Source organism: Phaenicophaeus curvirostris, chromosome 5 (genome assembly GCF_032191515.1).
Source record: "Phaenicophaeus curvirostris isolate KB17595 chromosome 5, BPBGC_Pcur_1.0, whole genome shotgun sequence".
Classification (NCBI taxonomy): Eukaryota; Metazoa; Chordata; class Aves; order Cuculiformes; family Cuculidae; genus Phaenicophaeus; species Phaenicophaeus curvirostris.
In genome coordinates, this window is record NC_091396.1 from 63,665,257 (window position 1) to 63,687,038 (window position 21,782).

The 21,782-nt window shown below is 42.8% G+C and overlaps 1 protein-coding gene and 1 long non-coding RNA gene across 2 annotated transcripts in view; one reads left to right on the forward strand and one right to left on the reverse strand.

Annotated features, from left to right (window-relative positions):
• Positions 1-14,707, forward strand: part of LOC138720589 (uncharacterized) — a 230,367-nt gene extending 215,660 nt beyond the window's left edge. The window contains exon 5 of the long non-coding RNA XR_011337430.1: positions 14,694-14,707. This is a non-coding gene — a long non-coding RNA (uncharacterized lncRNA). The remainder of the gene's footprint in view (positions 1-14,693) is intronic.
• KCNH5 (potassium voltage-gated channel subfamily H member 5) overlaps positions 2,283-21,782 on the reverse strand; it is a 161,194-nt gene continuing 141,694 nt past the window's right edge. The window contains exon 11 of the mRNA XM_069856786.1: positions 2,283-4,299. Within this exon, the coding sequence (XP_069712887.1) occupies positions 3,352-4,299 (948 nt within the window). The 3' untranslated portion in view covers positions 2,283-3,351. The remainder of the gene's footprint in view (positions 4,300-21,782) is intronic.

A 21,782-nucleotide genomic window follows, 5' to 3' on the forward strand; every position in this document is an offset into this window, starting at 1 on the left:
CAGGAAAGCTGAATCAGTGCCCTGGTAACAACTCCATGAAACAACATGTAATGCTCTGATTACAAAATTTTTGGAGGCAAAGTGCTTCGGAATTGCCCAAGCCAATTTTTCAAAGCAATAGCCACCAGAATCAGTCCAGCTGCACTCCCAGCACACGGGGTCTGGGACAGCCCGTCTCCAGGCTGCATTTATCATGTTTGCAAGACACCCATCAAACTACGACCTTGTCCAAGGTGCAAGTTGGTTCCATCAAATTACAATGGACAACACTGGAGTATCAGAGTCAAAGCAGCAATCGGAGAAGTGTACCTGGAAATATTGCATTTGTTTCATTAACTCAGTGTTTTACACAATTTATAGCTTTTAGCCACTACACATTTTAACCAGTCAAGCTGCACTTGAACTGGGCTGAAATGAATTTCAAGGTCAGATGAATCTTATTACATGTTCCCTCATTGTAAAGTGGCACAAAGTTACACTTGACCTGCAAGGTAAACCTATATAGAGATCCCTTTGCGTGCCATGCAGTTCTATCTAGAATTAATACCAGTTATAGAGAAAGAAAAGAAGTCCTTCACAAAGGCAGAGGAACGCCATTAAGGCTAAAGCTTTCTAACAAAGTCACTCTCATTATTACCCTGCTGGATATTTTGCAGCATCACCTTCATGCATTCAAGGAACCAAGATCTGCATGCCCCCGCCCAACAGCCTGTGTTTCTCAGCTATTCACCAGACTGCTCTGGGCAGTTGCTCTGTGTCTGTCTTGACCAGCAATCCAAGACAGGCAAGAACATTCAAATCTTCAAAGCTTGGCACTTAAATCGTACCCACAAGGTCTGTACATACTCCAGCAGCCTGCAATAACCCTGTAACTCTTTAACCCTATAACCCACTAATTCTTTCAGAGTCCCAGGGTAAGATTTAGAGTAGGACCTGGAAGGTCTTGTCGGTTTGCAAGTGCAGTTTGTCCTGCAGACCAAACCATGATTGCAGAGATACAGATATGCACTTATGTCAGAACAGCAGCTGCAAAAAAAATGCAGCTGCTGAAAGTTTTGACAGAAGCAAGCAAACTGTGGAAAAGTATAATGAGCAGACAGCCAAACCATCAGGCTTTGGGAAGAGTTGTCCCATTCAGTGGGTTTTTTTTTTCCTAATTCCTTTTTTTCCTAAAGAAAGGAACTAGAGAAGGGGCAGAAACAGGCCAGAAAGGAACAGCAAATGAGAGAGACCACCATATCCCAAAAAGCATCCATGAATTGATAGAACAGAAGCAACGACTTCTTTGGCTTTCTTATGAACTTTTTGGGGTTTATGGGTTTGGATTTCACAGTAGAAGATATGTTCATCCTTAAATGCAGGTTTCTAATCAACTGGCAGTAATGCAAATGACGGTTTTAGAGGATTTTTGTAGTTTTTCGTAGTTTAGTTTAATTTCCTAATGTGAACTACCAGATTCAATGGTATTGGTGTCTAGTAAGGATGACCACTTATTATAAACATGCCTTTTATTTACCTGATTGACAGTGATGCCTTGTGGTACATACATGTTTTACTCCAGGCACTTTTGAAAACATGGGATTTGATGCAAGAGGCCATTTAAGTGTGGTGAGGAAATCCTTCTCTGAAGGAGCCTCAAGCTGGACCAGCAACAGCTCTGAAGCTGCAATGGCCATTTCTACTGTGCATCACATTTGTCTGGATTCTCAACTTGTACAAACAGAGAGGCAAAAAGCCTCACCATACTCAGGTGCAGACCCAGGCAGAGTTCAAAATCTCAGCTTCAAGCAGGAGAACAAACAGGATCCAGAGCAAAAGCCTGTCCTGCTGCAGTGCTGCATGGAGGGCAGCGCTCCAGCATAGGCAGTGGAGGTGAGGTTTGAGTTTGCAAGATGCCAGTTAGGTAGCCAGATAGGAGGGTCAGAGCATGTGCCACAGACCTAATGGCCTTGGTATGCGTAACAACTGGCTGTGTGGGCACTGCAAGCCTGCTCTTGAAGTGTGCTTCCTCTCTCCCTTACTGAAAACTTCCACGAGTCCAAGGTAAAAACAGCAGGTAGCGCCCAATGGAGGAAGGCACTCTCCCACACAAACTAAAGGGAACTTCATCCTGACTGGTTACTTTCTCTCTTTCTCAAAGGCAGTTGAATCACAGAATCACCAGGGTGGAAAAGACTCCCCAGATCATTGAGTCCAACCATTCCTATCAACCACTAAACCATGCCCCTCAGCACCCCATCCACCCATCCTTTAAATACCTCCAGGGATGGTGACTCAAACATCCTCAGAAGAGAGTGTAGGGAGATAAACTGCAGTCTTTTCACTTCAAGATTTCAAACCTGCTCACGTGGCTCCTGAGAAGCTAAAATACAATTGTTTTCTCCACGGCTCAAATCTCATGCAAAGTCTTCCTGCCAGAGTCAAAGGAGGTGGAGAGCAATCTCAGCTCTGCTAAAATGGGACATCCTAATGAAGATACTGACAGAACTGGACACCATCGCTGAGTGCTTCAAAGAGAATCTACATAATATTACTCTAACAGTTCAGTAAAAATTTTATCAGTAAAAGGAGGCTTTCAAGAAAGATGTTACCTCCAAACACACAGGGAGTGAAGCTGAGTTTCTGTTAGTTTCCTTTTCTTACATAAATTACTATTATTATATCTTACTTAAGATGTTAAAAGAGCAGGAGGATACCTGAAATAAAAGGCTGTGCATGCACAATACCCACACAAATAAATACCAGTGATCCACCCCAACACTGGACACAATGCCCTTCCCTGGCCACTGAGCTGAGCCCCCCTTTTAGAAGAAGTAGGGGAATTTATCATCAAATATACAGTATATTGTAATGGAATGATACCAGGAATCAACACTAATTGGAGTATGAATGTGTTCTCCAATTGGTCATGTTAATCTGCTGTTTAACTCAGCAGACAAGACAGTGAGGAAATAAAAGCTCAATTCACCCAGCCTGAGATCAAAACTGTCATGGCAATATTGGCAGGTTAGACCCTGATTCTTTAAATAGTACATTGCCTTTGTTAAACAAAAGTCATTCTTTTATTACATAATAGAGATTATAAATAAATGTAAAGTGTGCATGCAGTCAACTGCATATTATACAAGCAATATCTATGTTAATAATTGTTTTCTTTGGCAGGCCAGAATCCAGCTGGACATGCAATATTTACATATCAAAATCCTTGGTGTGTTCAAGTCATATTGGATGCAAGTGAAAATATATATGTATATATATTTACCTTATACACACAAACACATATATATATGTATAAAGGTATATATACACCTCTGCATATATACTGTATACATATATACACATAGGTATACGCTAAAAGTGGATTTCATCTTTTTCCGATTCTGGTGATGCAGGCCTTGAAACACTAAAAATATCCTGACAAGGTATCTGGGGAGGCTGTTGGGGTGATAAATGAGACTTGGGGGAAGAGACCTGGGATACGTTCTTTTCAGCCAATATTTTTAAAATTTCTGCCACCTGCTTCTCAAGGGCAGCCATCCTACTGCTTAGCAGCTGGATATCTTCTTTGAGTTCGTGCTTGACTTCCTGCAGCGTGGTTTGTAAGGCCTGCTCAGGAATAGGGTAGAAAGGATGCCTAGCGTCAGCCTGAATGGGGCTATGCTCCAGGGGGCTGCGAGTCTCACCAGCTTTATCCAAGCGAAGGTCACTTTTTGTTATTCCACTATCACAAGAGTCTGTTTTCCTCAGTGGGTTTTTATTTACACCGTTCTCTGAGTCATTGCACTTGGGGTCATCAGACAGCAACCCCATGGACTCAGCCTTCGTGACATTGTTCCAGTCCTCCTTCTTCTCTTCGTGGGTCCCCATCGTGTTCTTCAGTCGAAGCCACCCTTTCCCATTCCCATTTTTCATCCGTATGGGACTGTTTACTTTCAAACATTTTTGGTCTCCGTTCCCATTTGGCTTGAGCTCCATCGCATCCCTGTTGTTCTGCTTCACAGCCTCACTGGTTTTCATGTAAGCCAGTGACGTCTGGATAGGGGTGATCTGAGACACGGTGACCACGCTGGTGCCTGTGATGGAGGCCCCGTTCTGCACACTCCGGCCTTCCACCTGAAGCTGGTTCCTTTCTGGGTCGATGTGGCTTGAGCCTTGATTGCGCATCTCCTTTTGCTGTTTGAATTTCTGGAAGAGTTTCCGGACGGGGTGATCCACAGGGATGCTTAGCGTCACCTCGTTCTTCTGGCGCAGGCGCTCCTCTTCTTCCTTCTTCACATCGCTGATCTTCCGGAAGATGATCTATGGGGGATAAACCCACAACAGTCAGTACCCAAATGATATCGTATACGGAAAATGTTACTGGAAGATGGGAAAACAGTGTTGAAAGAACAGCCACTTCTCCTTCTCTCTATCTTTATATCTTGTAGTGAATACAAATGAAGCTGATAAGACACAGTAACCTTGAATATGTGCCACTGCATAGATACATATACATACACACATTCTTAAAAGTATAGATTAAAAGCGGGTTTCACCTTTATTTTTTGATGCAGAAGACAGAGCACTGAAGAACCAAAAATAACCTGACACCAAGAGAAGAGACTGAATAAAGAGAGCAAGAACCCAAATACCATGCTATGTACCTACTCATCACTCACACTCATAACTGCTCTGTCACTCTCTTTAGTACAGATCAAACAGAAACAGTAATTCAGTGGAGACTACACAGCTCTAAGTTTAACTCAACGTACATATGCTTCCAGAGACTGGAAAATCAAAATGTGCTCAATACTTTTTAGTTCCACTTACTGCTAGTTTTATAACAATGGCTGGAAGGCGCAATTAGTTTCCCCATGTGCCATGTTGTGGGACTTCACACAGCAACATAACTGTTTCCTGGAGAGTTTATCTGTCTAATATGCGTGAGTGTACTGGGAACACCATGTAGAAGCACAGTAACATGGAGTGTGTGATTATAAAATCCAGAAATATCCACTGTTTCTTCATGCCATGCCATTCAACGCTGCAGTTATTTCACCCCACAGCATCTCTCAGGCCTCTACAGAAAAAGCAATCTGAGCCTCAAGGTGTGGAAGGATCCACAGAGTGAAAACCATTCTGCTGATTTTATGCATGTTACTTATATGAAATCTTTTTTTTCTTTTAATTGTGATTATATGCAAATATGTATTGTGTAGGATAATGTAGGCAAGAAGAGTAAAGGAAAGCCCTTTTGCAACACACAAACAAAACTCTCTGACAGTCAGAGGTAGGTTTTGAAGTATCCATTTGAGTATTGATATTTCAGTATCTACTTACATTTTATAAAAAAGCTTCTCACACCTGTCCACATTTGCAAAGAAATAGTTGCTTTCAAGTCTGACATCTTCAGAAGATGGCAGAGGAGTGCAACGATGGCTACAGCTCCTTCCCTACATAAATCTAGGATGAGCTGGACTTCAAAGATTCGTTAGAGAGCTTTCAAATGCAGTAAATATATCTGCGTGTGCTGCTGATAGATGAAGCTGCTTATAATAATTGGGAAAGTTAGCATGTTTGTTAGAAGCCCAATTTAAAAAAAAAAGCCAACAAGAGATAAACATGGAAGATACTTTCATCTTGCTCATCTGACCTAGATGCAATGACACATACAGTCCTTTGGAAGCTCCCCTTCATTAGCACCTACCCTCATAGAGCAACTCTCTCTCTCTCTCTCGGACAGGCCACTGGGGACAGTAAATAAATGCAAGAGACATTGCCCTTGATTCAAAATTAAGTAATTATGTTTAATTGAAGCCACACTCTCTGAATGATGATTTGGAAGGTGTGTTGTGTTGTTTCGTTTATGCCTTTCTTTCCCTAAAGAGCCGCGTGGCATCTCTGGTAGATGATGCAATGCTGAAAGCAACCTGCTGCAAGGATGTGTCCCCAAGATGCATCTCAGGGAAGACAGCCAGTTAATCCACTGGTGAACCTACCTGGCTGTGCTGCTCAGTCCCGTGCAGTGCCAGGCCAGATTGGCTGGGTCCTTGGAAACATCCTGCTTTGTGGCCATGACCCTATTTCACATCCTCCTCTCTCCAGCCTGGCATGTGGTGGCTGGAGGCAGCTGGGAATGCTGCAAGGGGCTCATTCTGCTCCCACGCCCAGTGCAGCACTGCATGCACAGTTGGAAGACGGACAACATAACTTTGATAACTTCTATCCCACCAGCTGTTTATAAAGACCAGAGTGATAACAACAAAGAACACGGCACCAGTCTTTTATGCCCTCTCCAAGCACCTGTGCTTCACTGAAAACTACTCATATCTACCTTTTCCTCCACCAGCCTACTCCTTGTTTCATTTCATATATCCTTCTTCTCCTCTCAGTTCAAAACTTGCCCAGTCAGAGGTTATCTCCCTGCACAAAATATAATTACCTGTGACTGCTGCTGCTTTCTGCAGAAGAAAAGCAAAGACTTTGGTAATTTGGCACTGCCTTTACCTCACACTCCTACAAGATTTCTTGCCGCAGAACTACTCGGATGAGCTCAGCCCAGTGACATAGGGATCTGAGCCTAAGCATCACTGTGCCTCAGCACAGAGCCAACACTTCGGAGAAAGATGAATGTGACCCTGCTTGGGGATGGGTGGCTGAGGGGGACAGACACCATCAAATTTGCAGTGAAAATCTGCTCTAGCCAAGTGAAACCAAGGACCCAGTAACCTCTCACAGACAAGGACTTTCTCCCCACTTTGTGCACATGCCGTGGAGAGGATATACTCCCAAAGCCCTGCTGCAACCTCCCCAGGAGGTCATGTTCCTTCAGACTCCTGTAGGACACAGGCAGGAGCCTGCCAGGGCTCTTCAGTAAATCCTTTCTTCTTTCTCTGCTTGGGATAGAAACTGCTACACCCTGGAATTACTATAGGCAGCTCCTTCGAAGAAGCAAGCTTGCTGCCCTCTGAATTAGCTCAGAAAACACCCAGGGACTCAGAAATCCAGGGGTAAGCTAGGAGTCCAGAATTCAGGACTGATCTACCTTGGTGGAACTGTATTTCCAAGGCAGCCAGGGCAGGCTGATGCGCAGCCCTGTGCCCATCCATCTCTCAGCTTCCTCATGAAACCTGGATGTGCTCACAGGTGTTTGCTATTTCCTTCTTCACTCTGAGATGTATAACTATGCAGACCCTCATTTGCCAGCTGATACTGTGAAATCACAGCACTCTGGAGACCAGGATCTTGGTCCTTGTTCATCCACTGAACAACTCTGTCACCACGTCACCCCTGTGTCATCCCATGGAGACTGTTTCCTTTCTAGGACATCCACCATCAACCAAGGGTCCACTACGCTTAGCGTAGCAGGGATCTAGTCTTGGTCAGGACTACTTGATATTGTTAGAATATACAAGTAAAAAAAAAGAAAGAAAGATCCTATTATACAGACAAAGAAAGAGGAAAAGATGAGATGTGAACTCTAGCTGTAATATTTGTTTTTCAGTACCAATTTTTTCCATATTAGGATTTTTTTCATGTGGTTGGAATTAATCCACTTCCACAGTGCTTTAACATAAGCCAGAATTGGATTAAATGTGTTTACATGGACATTTAATTCTATTAATGGCTAATAACTATTACTGGCTATTTTTCTCTATAAATAAGAACAGAAAACCACCTCACACAATCTGATATTCCTCAGCAAATTGGTATATGCTTATTTTGAAATCTTAAATTGGATGAGCCACCTCAATTGCCCCTGACCCTTTTCAGAAAGGTTACACATAGACCTGTCCAAACACATGTCCCAGGAATAAACACAAGCCCCAAAGGAATTAATTGAAGAAACTGAATTAAACCTGTGTATAGCACATCTCAAGGAGTAAAGAGCCATACCCCTATCTCATGGCAAGTGTTAAATTCATTAATGTGACAGGGATTCAGTGTAGGACTTCATTTCCTTTACGGATGGGATTGTGAAAGACTGTTCTGTGTGACACAAATCCTGTTTCATGAGACTAGGTTTCTGTTTTTCTTGCTTTTAATGCATTTATTTTGGGAAGTAGGGGGAATGGAGGTGACATTAATTATTGAGCTGGCAAAGGTTAAGTAGATGTTAACTGATGGCCAGCCCTAGGAACTGAAGTTTTTGGGTTATCTACAAAGCAGGCACAGAGCTGACAACAGCAACTTGAGATTCTCCATTTGATCTTAACTTCAGCCTCCTTTCCCTTGTCTCCATACTGAGAGGTAAGTCACTGTGACTGCCAACTCAGCTCATCACCATTTCCGAAGAGGCACCTTACTAAAAGTACTGGCAATGGGCACATTACTGCTGGAGCAGCTTCTGTAACAGTGCCAACTTCTATAACCAAACCCAAAACCGAGAGGAGCAGCAACGAGACATCAGGGAGCCAGCTCAAGGCTGGGACACACACATGATTTTTCCCATCCACTGCTAAACTAATCAGTAAAGCCGTAGCCTTTCCATATGCTCTGAAATGCGTCCCTTATCTGATGGGGCTTTTTTTTTGTAACAGAACTGTGAAAATCATCCTTCCATGACCTTGCTCCATTCACAAAGACCTCTTATTAAGTGACTCCAAGGAAGGTATGTGAATGGATTAAAGAACTTGTAAAAGTCTTCAAGAATCAAGAATTTTATGAACTTGTAAGTTCATAGAAGTGGCAAATATTTGATCCGAGATCATCCTGCCCTGCTTCTAGAACATCCCATGCTGGTGTTAGTGGCATTCAGCACCTTCCAGCCCCTCACCAAGGAAATTCACAGAAATGTATAATGCTAGAGCAAAAGGGCACGCAGTTGTCATGGTGATGAATTCACCAGATGTGCACCCAGTGAGAGAAGGGGGAAAAGCCACAAAAGGCCATCAACACAGAAATTTTCACTGTCACTTATAAACTCTGGCTGCCCAAGCTGAGGCATCCTACTAATGAGGCTGATGGGCAAGAGATGCTGGAGTCCTACAACAAGGGGAGACATTGTCCTGCTGAGAACTGCCTTGACTCAGCTCACCATGTGTTTCTGCAGTGCCAAAAACTGCAACAGAAAGCAAACACAACATTTCAGTCCCCACAGCTACATACATCCATGTAGACCAGAAGAGGAGCCCTGCCAAGAGGGTGGTGGGAACATTCGAGCTGAATGCATTGTGGAGGCAAGCGTGTTAAGGAAAGGTGGCATCCCTTGGACCACACTGAGAAGCTGGCAGCTGGCTGAGGTCCACAGAGCAGCTCCAGATAACCAGCTTTCAGATCCCATCAAGGGGATTTGATGTGGTTCATATCCTATGTGAATGCCTAATTCCCATTAAAAGAGTCTGTGTCTTCGCAAGGTGTGTTGGTCTTGACACCCCTTTCTAGAGATTCTTTTCTGGAAACAGAAGAGCTATCTTGTGTTGCCTCTTTGGCCTGAAATTATTCAAGGTGATTCCTTCACACAAGCTTAGCAAATTGAGCTGACAAATGGATTTAAAAATTGTTGATGATACAACCAATAATAGAGAAATACTGCAATGACACACACCTCATTTTCTTCCAAAACAATGCTAAAAAACCCTCAACAAATACAACCAAAAAAAAAAAAGATGCCTAGGATAAACAACATAAACCAAACTTTTGCAAATGTGTTTGCAAAAAACGTTACTGATTTTCACACCTTGGAGTGCATTGTAGACAAGTATTTGCGATTTTTCTCATGTTAATGAGGGAGGCAAACTTGTTTCAGACCTAGGATTTAGGTCTTTTGACACAGGATAGCCCTACCCATGTTGTGCTCACACGAGTCTGCTATTTTTCTGACAAATTACAAAATACACCCAATTTCCAGAGCGCAGACACTCAGAACATGGTTTACCTACAAAGCCAGTGTCTGCATCTGAACTCATCCTCCAGGAGCCCTGTACAGTCAAGGGAGGGGAAAAGGCACTTGAAGGGTGTGAGTCATTTCACCTGCAGCTAGATGTTAAAACAGGTCAGACAAGCTGTACCCTGCAATGCCTGTTTGTCTCTTGAGTCTACTCAGGGAGTTTTCTGCATGTCGCTTGGATGCAGACAACTGCGTGCTGTGGTATTGCCAGTTCCCGGCTGGGATGCATTCCCCATCCAGCCTCAGAAACCAGCCAGTCCTTCCAGATAAACACTATTATTTTAAAAGCTGCAGAGGGAGGACAAGTGACAACTGCATAGAAGACTATGCCAGACTGGCAAGTCCAAGTGAGAGCCTGTAGAAAAACAGACATTTTGCCTGCACGAAGTAACCAGAAAAACAGAAATAGGGGAAGCAGAGCCTACCTATTCTTACCCCGCTTCTTGGGAAAATCCTTCAGCAGACAGTGGGGAACTGAGCTGGCCTCCCCAAAGCTCCTAGGAAAGCGGAACCCACCTAGGATGGCTGTGGCTTCTTCTATGCAACCACCCTTTTACACTGCAGAACTCATCCCTGCTGCCACAGGACAGATCCTGCTCAGACCTCTCCCACCACTGGCACTTTGCACGGCTATGGACTGTAATTGCCAGTAAACCCTTCCCAAGCCATTGCTTTGATGTGCTTAGGTAAATCTAGGATGGTTCATTCCGGAGTCCTTGAGAATAAGCCCTCACTAGGAGCCTTCAGTTGTCAAAATAAGGCATATCTGGGGACTCTCCGTTTTAATATTCCAAAAACCAGGCCAGTCAAGCCCAATTGCTTAGCATAACCTTTGGTAAACAGGCTTGCTCCAAAACTGCACTGATTTTTAAACGTAGATGGGTCTCAGGGAACATGATTCACTATTAATACTTTTATATTAAAAAGTTTTGAAATCTTATTTTTTTCAGATATTTGATTTCTTAAAAAATAATTTTTAGGATGTTAACAGCTCCTCTTTTTCATTCACATGAATTTATATGTAAAAAATTAGACTATGGAAAAAATTGACAGAAATGAATGAATAGGAAATTTCCTCACACGAACCCTTGTGTTTATAATTAGGCAGAAAGCTGTGAAACAGCTCAGTCTGATAGAAGAGCCATGGGCCATCTGTATTTGTCCTTCATCTGCAAGTCCAGCCTGTGAGCCTCACAACAGGCCAGAGAAACCTGAACAGTCAGTGTTAATGTAAACCTTCCTTTGGGTTGGACGCAAGAAGTCGCTGCCATGCACTGTTGATGGACTCACTGTGTCTGGACTTGTTCCCTGCCTTGAAAAACTCTTTCACTGCAGGTTTATTGCCCTTCCAAGATGGAAAGGGCAATGGTAGCAATTCCAGCTCTTGACCCCAAAGTTGGAGTAACGCCTTCTTCTAGGTCAGGCCATGGCAAGGAGGTAGGAGCAAAGAGCTAGGATGGGAAGACCAAGACAGCAAAACCAGCAAACACCCACAAAGGGCCAGCCAGGAGCACTGGCTCTGATCCACCTTCCGTTAACAGCTTCTTGGTATGGCTTATGCATGGGAGCAGCCTCCAAGCACGGTGCCCTGTGCTGGCAGAAGTCTCTGCAATCAAGAAGCATGCTCGGAAACCTTCAACCAAACAGGACAGTGACAAGAAACCTGGCAGGAATGGAAGGGAGCTGAAGCCACAAAAAGCGACAGCCAACAGACTGAAGCCAGGACTCCTCTATCCAAATGCAAACTGCATTTAGGCTGCTTCACCTAATTTACTCTTGTAAATCTCTATGTCCTCTCAGCTCGCTTTATTAATCTGCACTCTGAGGATGCAGAATAGATTGCCTGAAATGATGGCTTTATTGTTCTTCTGCTCTGTACACTCCTCAGATAGCTTTACTTTGATGTGAAATTTAGTCTCAAAAACAAATTGCTCTAACAACGGTTTTAATTGCTCTCCAGTAAATTCTCCTTAATCCTCCTGTCCCAGGAACTCTTTTGTGTTAAACCATTGCTCCATCTGCGTGTGGGAAAGGAATCGCTGTCCTTGGCTGTGCAGTGAAAATGACTGACTGCTGAGCAATTAGTTAATCTCCAGGATAGGAAGGTTTCACAAAACAGTCTTTCATGCTGGATTTTGGAGGAAAAGAAGATTTTTGTAGGTTAGTCTGCTGGCTGCTTGAAAGAAACAGTAAATAATAGCCTTTCTGCAAATTTCCATTGATCCTGACTTCACAGATACGGTAGCATGCAAATGCAAAAGCTTGCTACGAAGCACATTTTCATTTTGCTTTTGAGAAACTGTATTCATACAGTTTCCTTCTAAGCAATTATAGAATTGACTCATAAGAGACGTGAAGATTTCCTCTCCAAGTAACAAAGTGATGTCACTTCAAGGAAAGGAGAATTATTTCTATGATGCTGAAAAAGTGCTTTTAAGGGAAGTTCAATGGCATTTTATATGCGAGAAAGGGGTTAATCCTCTCATCATGACTTAATAAAGATCTACATCACCCAAGCTGCTAATCTAAAGAAAAAGCAGGGTACCTAGGGAAGAAGAGACTCTTCAGAAAAATCCAACAGCAGCCAATAACTGATTTCCCAGAGCTCAGAACTTCCGTAACCTTGTTACTTCTTGCTCTGTGTTTTAGAAATTGGTTCCTGTAGGTCAAATTTTAATCCATTTTGTGTTTGCAATCAGTTTGCACGGCACCCAACTACTCTTGCTGAGAGACATCTGTGCATGCTGACAGTCGACCAGGCTGATCTGCATTTGTGAACAAGCATGCATATTAAGAAGAGAGTGTTTGAGAGCTTGGCCCATCTACTTCATACTTGGTATGGATCTGAAGCCATCCTGCTTTACTTTAAAACATGTCTGGATTGAAGAATAAGGCAGAGATCCAAGTTACATTTGTCACATCCTGAGAGCATCACGGCCCAACACATACAGCACCAGGCTGGGATTCAGGAGGGGGCATTATTCTGCTGGCCTCATCTTTGGCCTGGTGGGAGGTCTTGCAGAAATCACTGTCTGTTCATGTCTCCATCTCTCCCAGTGTAAGAGAGGATAATAACACTGCCCTCATTCCTGCAACTAATTCAAAATCCCTTTATCATCTCTAACCATTTACAATTGAGAGACTAACATCCACGGCTGACAGAAGAGAGAGGCCACTGTTTTGGCCTGTTGCCAAAATTGAGGTAGTTCATTAAAATCCAGCCTTAAAAAAACACATATAGATGTTCTCAGGATTTCAGCTCAAGACCGAAGGCCCAAGGCACTGCTGCACTGAGACATCTAGGGCAGTGCACAATGGATCTACAACGCTACGAGAAGTCATAGAATCATAGAATCACCAGGTTGGAAAAGTCCCACCGGATCATCAAGTCCAACCATTCCTATCAAACACTAAACCATGTCCCTCAGCGCCTCGTCCACTCGTCCTTTAAATGCCTCCAGGGAAGGGGACTCAACCACCTCCCTGGGCAGCCTCTGCCAGTGCCCAATGACCCTTTCCGTGAAAATTTTTTTTCTGATGTCCAGCCTGAACCTCCCCTGGTGGAGCTTGAGGCCATTCCCTTTTGTCCTGTCCCTTGTCACCTGGGAGAAGAGCCCAGCACCCTCCTCTCCACAACCTCCTTTCAGGTAGTTGTAGAGAGCAGTGAGGTCTCCCCTCAGCCTCCTCTTCTCCAGGCTAAACACCCCCAGCTCTCTCAGCCGTTCCTCAGAAGGCCTGTTCTCCAGCCCCCTCACCAGCTTTGTTGCTCTTCTCTGGACTCGCTCCAGAGCCTCAACATCCTTCTTGTGGTGAGGGGCCCAGAACTGAACACAGGATTCGAGGAGCAGTCTCACCAGTGCCTTTCCTGATGCCCTGATACACAGGTCAGATTCGCCTAAGGGTAGCACTGACACCTGCTTTGCAAAATAGGATCAGTCAAGTTGCTTGGCTTGAGTGATAGGCACTGATTCTCCAAAATGGTGTGATTAAACATTTACCTAAGCACGTGCTGAGCTTTGAGGCTGAGGAGTCAGATTGCCAAAACACCTGCCAAAGCCCCTTACTCTGTTTGCACAATTGCTGACATTTATACCAACCACAAGAGCATTTTTTGAGAGCAGCTTTTCTGTTCTTCCAGTCTCTCTGACCAGAGCACTTCCAACCCATACATTTGGTGCTTACAAAGGTCTTTTTCTCTTTGTACCCCAGAGGAAAACAATGCATAGATTTTGCTGCTGCAGGCTTAGCTGTTACATCTGACAACCACTGGGCTCTTTTTCTGCTTGGAGAGGGATGGTGAAAAAGGTCACTGTGCACCTTTGGAAGTGGGGAGGTTTTAAACAAGATTCTGGAACTGAAACATTAACTTCTGCTAGTTTGCCCTCATTATTTTCTGTTTTCTTCACTTTAATCAAACAGCAGATGCCTTAGCATGTTGCCGAAGAGCCAGATTCGGAGCTATTTCTCCAATACTATTAAGGACAGCAAAATGCAGCTTCCACATACAAAATTATTTAAAGCATTAAATCAGAAAGACTACTTCATTTATTAATTTACAGTATTTTTCAACCAGGATCTGAGGCTGCCTGGCCTAGTTTAGGGTCAGTCCATTACAGAGAGGAGTGTTGATTCATGTGGTTGATTCAGACTGAACTACGACCATGACCTACAGAGACACAATCCCTCCTATGAGGCTCCCATCACAAACTGAGGCAATGAAACCCAGCTTTAGCATCCTAATTCCTCTTCAGGACCCTAAATCCTACACTGAACTCTATATAAAGACTAAACTGGACTGGAGAGCTGAAATACTTTGTTGAATCAGGGCCTGATTTGTTTTCTGTAAGCAACACAGAGATGGTTAAACATGGGGAAACGGAGCAGAGAAAAATTTTAGGGTAACTGTTGCAGTGTAACCGTTGCTGCTATCTATCTCACGGGGACACTTGTTCCCTCTCACTGTTTAGGTTTATCCACTTAGGGATTTAAATCATGCCTTCCTTTACTCCATAAGAACTCTCTCAATTAAAAATTCTTGTACGTGTTGGTCATTTGATAGGTGAGCAAATTAAATGTTTCCTCCAGCTCTCTGCCTCTTTGTACCAATATCTCCTCCTTGCAGATGCAATCTTGATGAAGTGTATCACACACTCATCTCTCCTCCTTCCCCTTCCCTTTCCTACTCCCCTTTTCTTCCTCCTTATTAGAGGGAGAAAAGGGAAGGGGGCACTCCTGACACAAAGGAAGAGTGAAGAGCTGATTTCTAACACTCTTGCTGGACTTTCTTTCCTTCTCTCTTGAAGATGTTTCTTACCCTGTATAACACAGGGCTCCTGCAAGAAGGGAAGTTGAGGTACTTAGAGAAACTGTGGTGGATTTCCAGCCCCTGGGAAAGAGGAGCCTTGCAGAAGGCTACAATCCTAAGCTCAGTAGACTCAAGATCTTTCACTGGATGCAGAGAAGAATCACAGAAAAGATGGCTTCACCCACTACAAACAAATCACCCTAGGACTTCCAGGACACCACACAGATAATGGCCTCAAGTTGCAGCAGGGGAATTTTAGCCTGGATATTAGAAAAAATGTCTTTATTTGAAAGAGTGGTCAAACATCAGAACAAGCTGCCCAAGGGAGTGTTGCGGTCACTATCCCTGGAGGTGTTAAAAAAATGTAGATGTGGCACTTCAGGATATGGTTTAGTAGGCACAATGGTGCTGGGCTGACAGTTGGACTGGATGATCTTAGAGGTCTTTTCCAACCTTAACCATTCTATGATTCTATATAAATAGCTGGTGACACATACCACCAAGTGGTTCTCTAAAACCACGTTGCAACCACCAATCCTGCCAGCACATCACCACTAGGAACCCTAGGGACTCAGGAGTTGAAGGGAGCTTCCCATTGCCTCCTAGCCCAGCTGTGGTGTGGGGTGGTCACTCCAAGACAGTGCCCCTTCAATAGGACACTCCAACTAAAACGTGTAGGCCTGGTCTTTGCAAACTAATACCGGACATTGGATCAATATCAGCTATTGGCAGCAGCCTGATGAAATGTCAGTAATCAGCACTGTCAGATGATTCAGGCTTTGCTGTGGTGCAGATGAGCTACAGACTGTGCATTTTATTACAGATTATTAAAAAAAAAGAGAAACTTCTCAGAGAAAGCAGCCTTTGCTTTTCACAGTGCAGTATCTCCTAAGAGTGTTATGCTTCTGAGCTTCTATATGACAGCCAGGTGGTTTGAGCTTGGGGCAGACTGAAGAAATGGTGCTCTCTGTGGAAAAGTGCCAAAAGACTTTTCAAGCTGCTCTTCTGCCTGATTTAACTTGGAACAGAAAATCAATCATCAATAATAAAATGCAGAACTAGTGTACCATTCTCCTTTCCTTGGATTGGAGAAAGCAGGATTCATATTAATGCCTCTTTTAACAGATGCCAAAACCAGGGCCCCAAGAGGTCATCTATCACTCAAGGGTCATTGAGCCAGTTAGTGAGTAAGTGAGGGATGGAACCAAGAATCCAGCCCAGAACCCCCATAGCAGGAAAACCCATACTGCAAAAAAGATTAAACACATAAAGAGATATATTAAAGTAAAATAGAACTATTAATATAATAATGGATTTTGGTTTTACTGCTGTCCAATCTGGGAAATACAGACCTGGATTTCAAATAGTGGGAAGGGCTCAAATGTAATTGCAGTTACTTGCTGAAATTAAATCCTGTCCAAGACTACTTTATTGCCTTTAAGGTTTGTTTTGGAAGTAAGGGGGGCATGTAGGCAGCACTGTCTATTTAGTGAAAAATTTCAGAAGGTCTTGCTTTTATTCCCACAAAAAATTGAGAAAACATAACATCTGGCTTCTGGCCAGCCCTGCTTATAACAGACCCAGTATTCCTGCATAACCCAGCACAAAGCTACACAGAACATGGGCCCAGAGAATCTGCAGAATCTGTGGTTTGTTCCCTGTGTTTTTGCCTCTTATGGGGTTCTGCCTGAAGACCAAATGGTCTCAATAAATGCCTACAAAAGACTCTCCATTTATGAAGCAATGCATCATTAAAAGAATTGCAAATTGTTCCCAAAATGACTATTCTCTCCTCTCTATTTTAAGTGGAAATTTAAATTAATTGGAGTCATTATAGCTTTTTTTCTTAAGTATTACTGTACCACACTATAAAGTGCCTGAAATTTAATCTGAAGCCTTCGGACCTGAGAAATTGTTTTGCAACTGAAAGCTTGTTGATTTTTTTCCAGCTATATCAACTGAACTAACGAAAGATAACACCCTCTGCTATCAGCCTTGTTTATGACATTGAGGACATTCTACCTGGCTTTCAGAAACTTTGGTTTTACACGGAATGTGCTACCAGCTATTCCACTTGTTCCCTACATAATTTTCAAGGTGTTATTAATTTATCAAAAAGCTTTTATAACAGAAGCTTCAATTAAAACAATGCCCTTCCAGTGCCATGTGATGTTGAACACCATCAGTTTTGTTTGTGATGAGTCAGAAATAATTTTAAAGGGCAGAACATATGAACAACAAACCCTAATGAAAGGGAAAATATGTATCCTCTGTACCTCGAAGAGTCAAGACATCAGACCTTGATGTATGTTCCCATATTACAGTGGAGAGAGGTAAAATGTGCTGCTCTCTTACTGTCAGACAACCCTCACCTGAACCAAGTCTCATAGTGGAGACTAATTTGGTGGGGAGAGCCATTGACTCCAGATTCATGCTAATTAAAAATACATAATAGTATTCCTGAGTGGAGCAGATTTGGGCTAGTGGCTGGGAAGTCATTTGCTCGTTTCCTATTTGTTTCTAAGTTCCAGTCAAGGACCTGATCTTTCAAGTGTTCATGGGGCTCAAAGAGAGGGTAAGTCTATGCCACACCACAAAGAGGGGCACAAATTCAGTTAAGTGCTGATAGTGCTCATTCACTTTCTACAGATCTTCTGGATGAAACTTAAGCTCCAATGACTGTCACATACACCCCCTACACCTATCTTTCCTATAGGATCCCCTGTAAACCAAGCCATGAGGATGCTGTGAGGGCGAAGAAACTGGGTCAATTCAGCAACTCACTCTCTGATTCTCAGCTTAGAGATGCTAGAACAAAATCCACTGGCAGCATGACCCAGCTATTCTTTTAAACTGAAGTCAAGAATCAGAAAAGATGAACAACTCGGGTAGATCATTCACTGACTGAAAGACAGGGTCAGCCCAGTGCTTAATAGATGCAAAATAATTCAGTTAAGCCATCAGGAAATCCCAATTTAACAGGAAAAAAAGACCTAAAGGTTATTTAAACTTCTAATATCTATGTCATATAACTATGGAAAGCTCTGCGAAATGACCTTAACAAGTATCCCTGGGATTCTTCAAGTGAAACATCTCACCCAGCAAGAGCTGAAATTTTTCCAGTCAAGAGGTCTCAGTTGGCAGCATGAGAGTATGCAGTGCTGGCTGTCAAAACATACTGTAATTGCCTCTAATACGATCACAGCCAGTGCTTCAGTGGGAAGGAACCCTTTGAGGAGAAGAAATTACTCAAGACATAAGCATGCAAACATTGAAGAGTATCCAGTCAAGAAGAAATATACTATGAAGAGGAAGTGCTACCTTCACCTAAGTATCTGCCTTTAGCCAAGTAGTTGGTGTAGGGCTGCCACTGAGGGTGCTTTAGCTCAAGAAATGAAAGGAATTAAAGTTTTTCAGAGGTATCTGTAATCACCAGCAGAGCAGGGGCTTTCTATTCATGGTATAATCAAATCAAAAACTTTTAGAGAGTGAAGACTCTATTTCAATGATGTTGCTAATGTTTCCTCATACTAGAATCTGCACCAGTGGGGCAGAAAGTCAAGGAAGATCACCCACAGCCAGAAGAGGAGAGTCATCCACCAACTAGTGGGCTTCCTATGACAATATGGAAATACTATATCAGGCATGTGAAACTTCAGCACAAAGAGAAGTGGACTATTCCCTGAAGGTTACTTGTGCAGAAATAAAGTTGCTAATGATACTTGTATCAGAGCCTCTTTCAGGCAGAAACAGTGGTTTGTGTACGTGACAAACACCCAGGGAGTATGAAGTGCTCTGCCTGTCCCCAAAGGGACCATTAGGTGCTTTTGCTAACCTCAGAAGATGTTATTGAGGAACTTGGCAAGTGGTGACTCTGATTTATTTCTGAAGGATATCAGCAAGAGACAACACAGCACAAAAGAGTTAACTAGTGAGGTTATGGGGATGGAATAAACAGATGGTGTGGTGAAGAGCCATTTCCTTCCCATTTCCATGCTGGCTGCATTAAATCAATCCCTGGGCTTTCATGGCAATAAGCTAAGGCTCTGCTGGGGAGGATTTTAGTGATCTGGCTATATCCTAGTTGTGGGTATCATTTTACTGTGTCCTGGCATTTAGCCAATTCTCAGGCAAAAGGTTCTTCAAGTATTTTTCGTGTCATTCTTGGTGATCTTTCCTAATATCAATATCACATCCATCACCTCTCTTCTAGATATAGATCTCTGTAAAGCTCATCAGCACTGTTTTATGTTCCTATCCATGTTTTAAAGCACTGACACAGGATGCTCCTTAGGGGCTGAACCTGCTGGTTTTGCAGCCTTAGCTTATCTCATTGCTCCAGACCCAAACAAATTAGTTTGTAATCCTCTGTACTGTGTACTTTGGCAAATCTGGCTTTAAAAGTAATCAGAAATTACCTCCTTATTTAAAACTGGAGTCGGTCCAGTTGATTTAACCCCTCAGTCTACCTGGGGCTACTAATAAAATCCTGTACCTGCACAAGCAATGGGTCTTTGCAATCAATAACATTGATAATTCTGTATTTCCGCTTTTGTGACTATGATGCACCCTATTTAAACACCGTTTCTATCCTTTCTACCACTCCCTCTGCACACACAATTAACAAAAGGCCAGCTGGTATAGGATAAACACTCCTGCAAGGATGCAAAGAGACACCAGGCAGAAGACAAACAGAACTCTGCCTCTGGACCTTCTCATCTCAGAGGCTACATTTGCTTCCCTGCAGTCCTTTTGACCTCTGAGACTTTGGCTAAAATATCTTCTCTGGATTTTTCTGGCTTGATTTTTTTTTTCTGGTGTCTGAAAAATCCAGCTAGCCCTAAGCCTCCCACACAAGACACCATTACATCACTTTTACGTTCAGCTTCTCCCAGAAAGGCTTTGTTCAAGCACTTCTAGGAGGTTGTATCTCCTTAGTGTGGTTCAGCACCCACCTTAGATGCTAGAGGATGACTACAAATGTTCACCTATGTCAGATGTTCCACCCACGAGGCAGGGCTGACCCATGGAGCAAGAGCATCTGCCTACAAAAAGGCCAGCAAGGTTAAAGCAGGTTGTTGTAGATTTTGCAACGTCAATCTTTATTCCAGCAGAGTTCTTATCTACCCTGTTAGCAGGTATCTGAGACATTGGACTGAATTTAAACACGGCTAGGCTGGGAGGAAGCTCTTCATGGGGCACATCACTGAGGGACCACAGGGCAAATGGTGCCTTGGTTCAAACTTTCTGATAAATGCTTTAAGTTACAGATGATGATTCAGGTGGATCAGTCACATCTGTTCAGCCTACTGATGCATGCCTGCATTGAGCACGTAAGTTATTATTCATGTACTTTTGTAGAGCATCTTGAGGTTGTTGGCTAAGTCACTTAATAAAGTAATAACACATGAAAATCATAGATGGTTCAGTTCATCCATTTACGTTTCTACCATAGCCTCCTTTGTCAGGAGGGTTAATACACCCTGGGGGAAGGATGGGGGTCATTCATAATTGAGCTGCTCTGAACTATCGACAACTGTTCCATTTAAAAATGGATTTGCCTTAGACACATGATGGAGATATAAATTAATTAGAGAGGCAGTAATTCAAGGAAGACAGAACTCCTTAATGGAGTTAAGAGAATCAGAGACTTTTATAACTGCTTACACTATGCTCCTTTTTTAAACAGTAACTTCCATCTGAAAACTATGATATGTTTTTGTTTTCTTTAGGAAAAGAAACAAGACTAAGGGCTATGAAAACTGAGAAATGAAAATATAAAGAAAAAACATGGATTAATAATATTTATTCCTTCCTAAACACACAGAGGAAGTTGCTCAAAAGTGCAATAATAGGTGACTCAGCTTATTTCAGGTACTTCTCAGAATCCCCTCATCCCTCTTGACAGCCATGTCCACCTCTGGTATATATGTAAATCAGCTATTCTCAAAATTGCTCCTCCAGACTTCTTTTGCACGGGAATGGGATCTAAACTGAGACAGCTTGCTAATCAGAGCAACTGGCTGAGAATTAAAAAAGTCACATTCAATCAGCCATCATTAAGTTAGAAGTGACACACTGAGGTTTATTTTCAACTAAAACTAGTGAGTTTCATGCAAACTTACCCAAAAAGTTTCTCTTGCACTTTGTGTGCAATACTTATATACATGCACTGTTTCTTTGCTGTAGAAGGTAGCCCAAAAATAGCATTCAAAGTAACACGTGGCTGCGAAGATTACCACATGCTGAACCAGCACATTTGGGTATTATTGCATCTGTGAAGTGTGTGCTATGGAACAATAGATAGATGGATTTATACTTGCACAGAAAAGAAAGAACTTAAGGATGGAGTTTTATTTAGCATTCTAAAAGCTCATAGTATCTAAATGGTGAGGAGCCTCTTCGTGTAATAGAAGGCAAAAACTCGTTTAGAGAAGGGGAAGCAAGAATAAAATCAGTGTTCTTTCCAATGTGAAACAGCTGTGAAATTGTTATGATCATTTCTAGATTGGACAAAACTGATCCCATTTCGGGCAAAGCCAGAAAAATCTGACTCAGGTGAATGCTAAAGCTCCTTCTGCTCTTTGTGAAGCCCATGGGAATCCATTT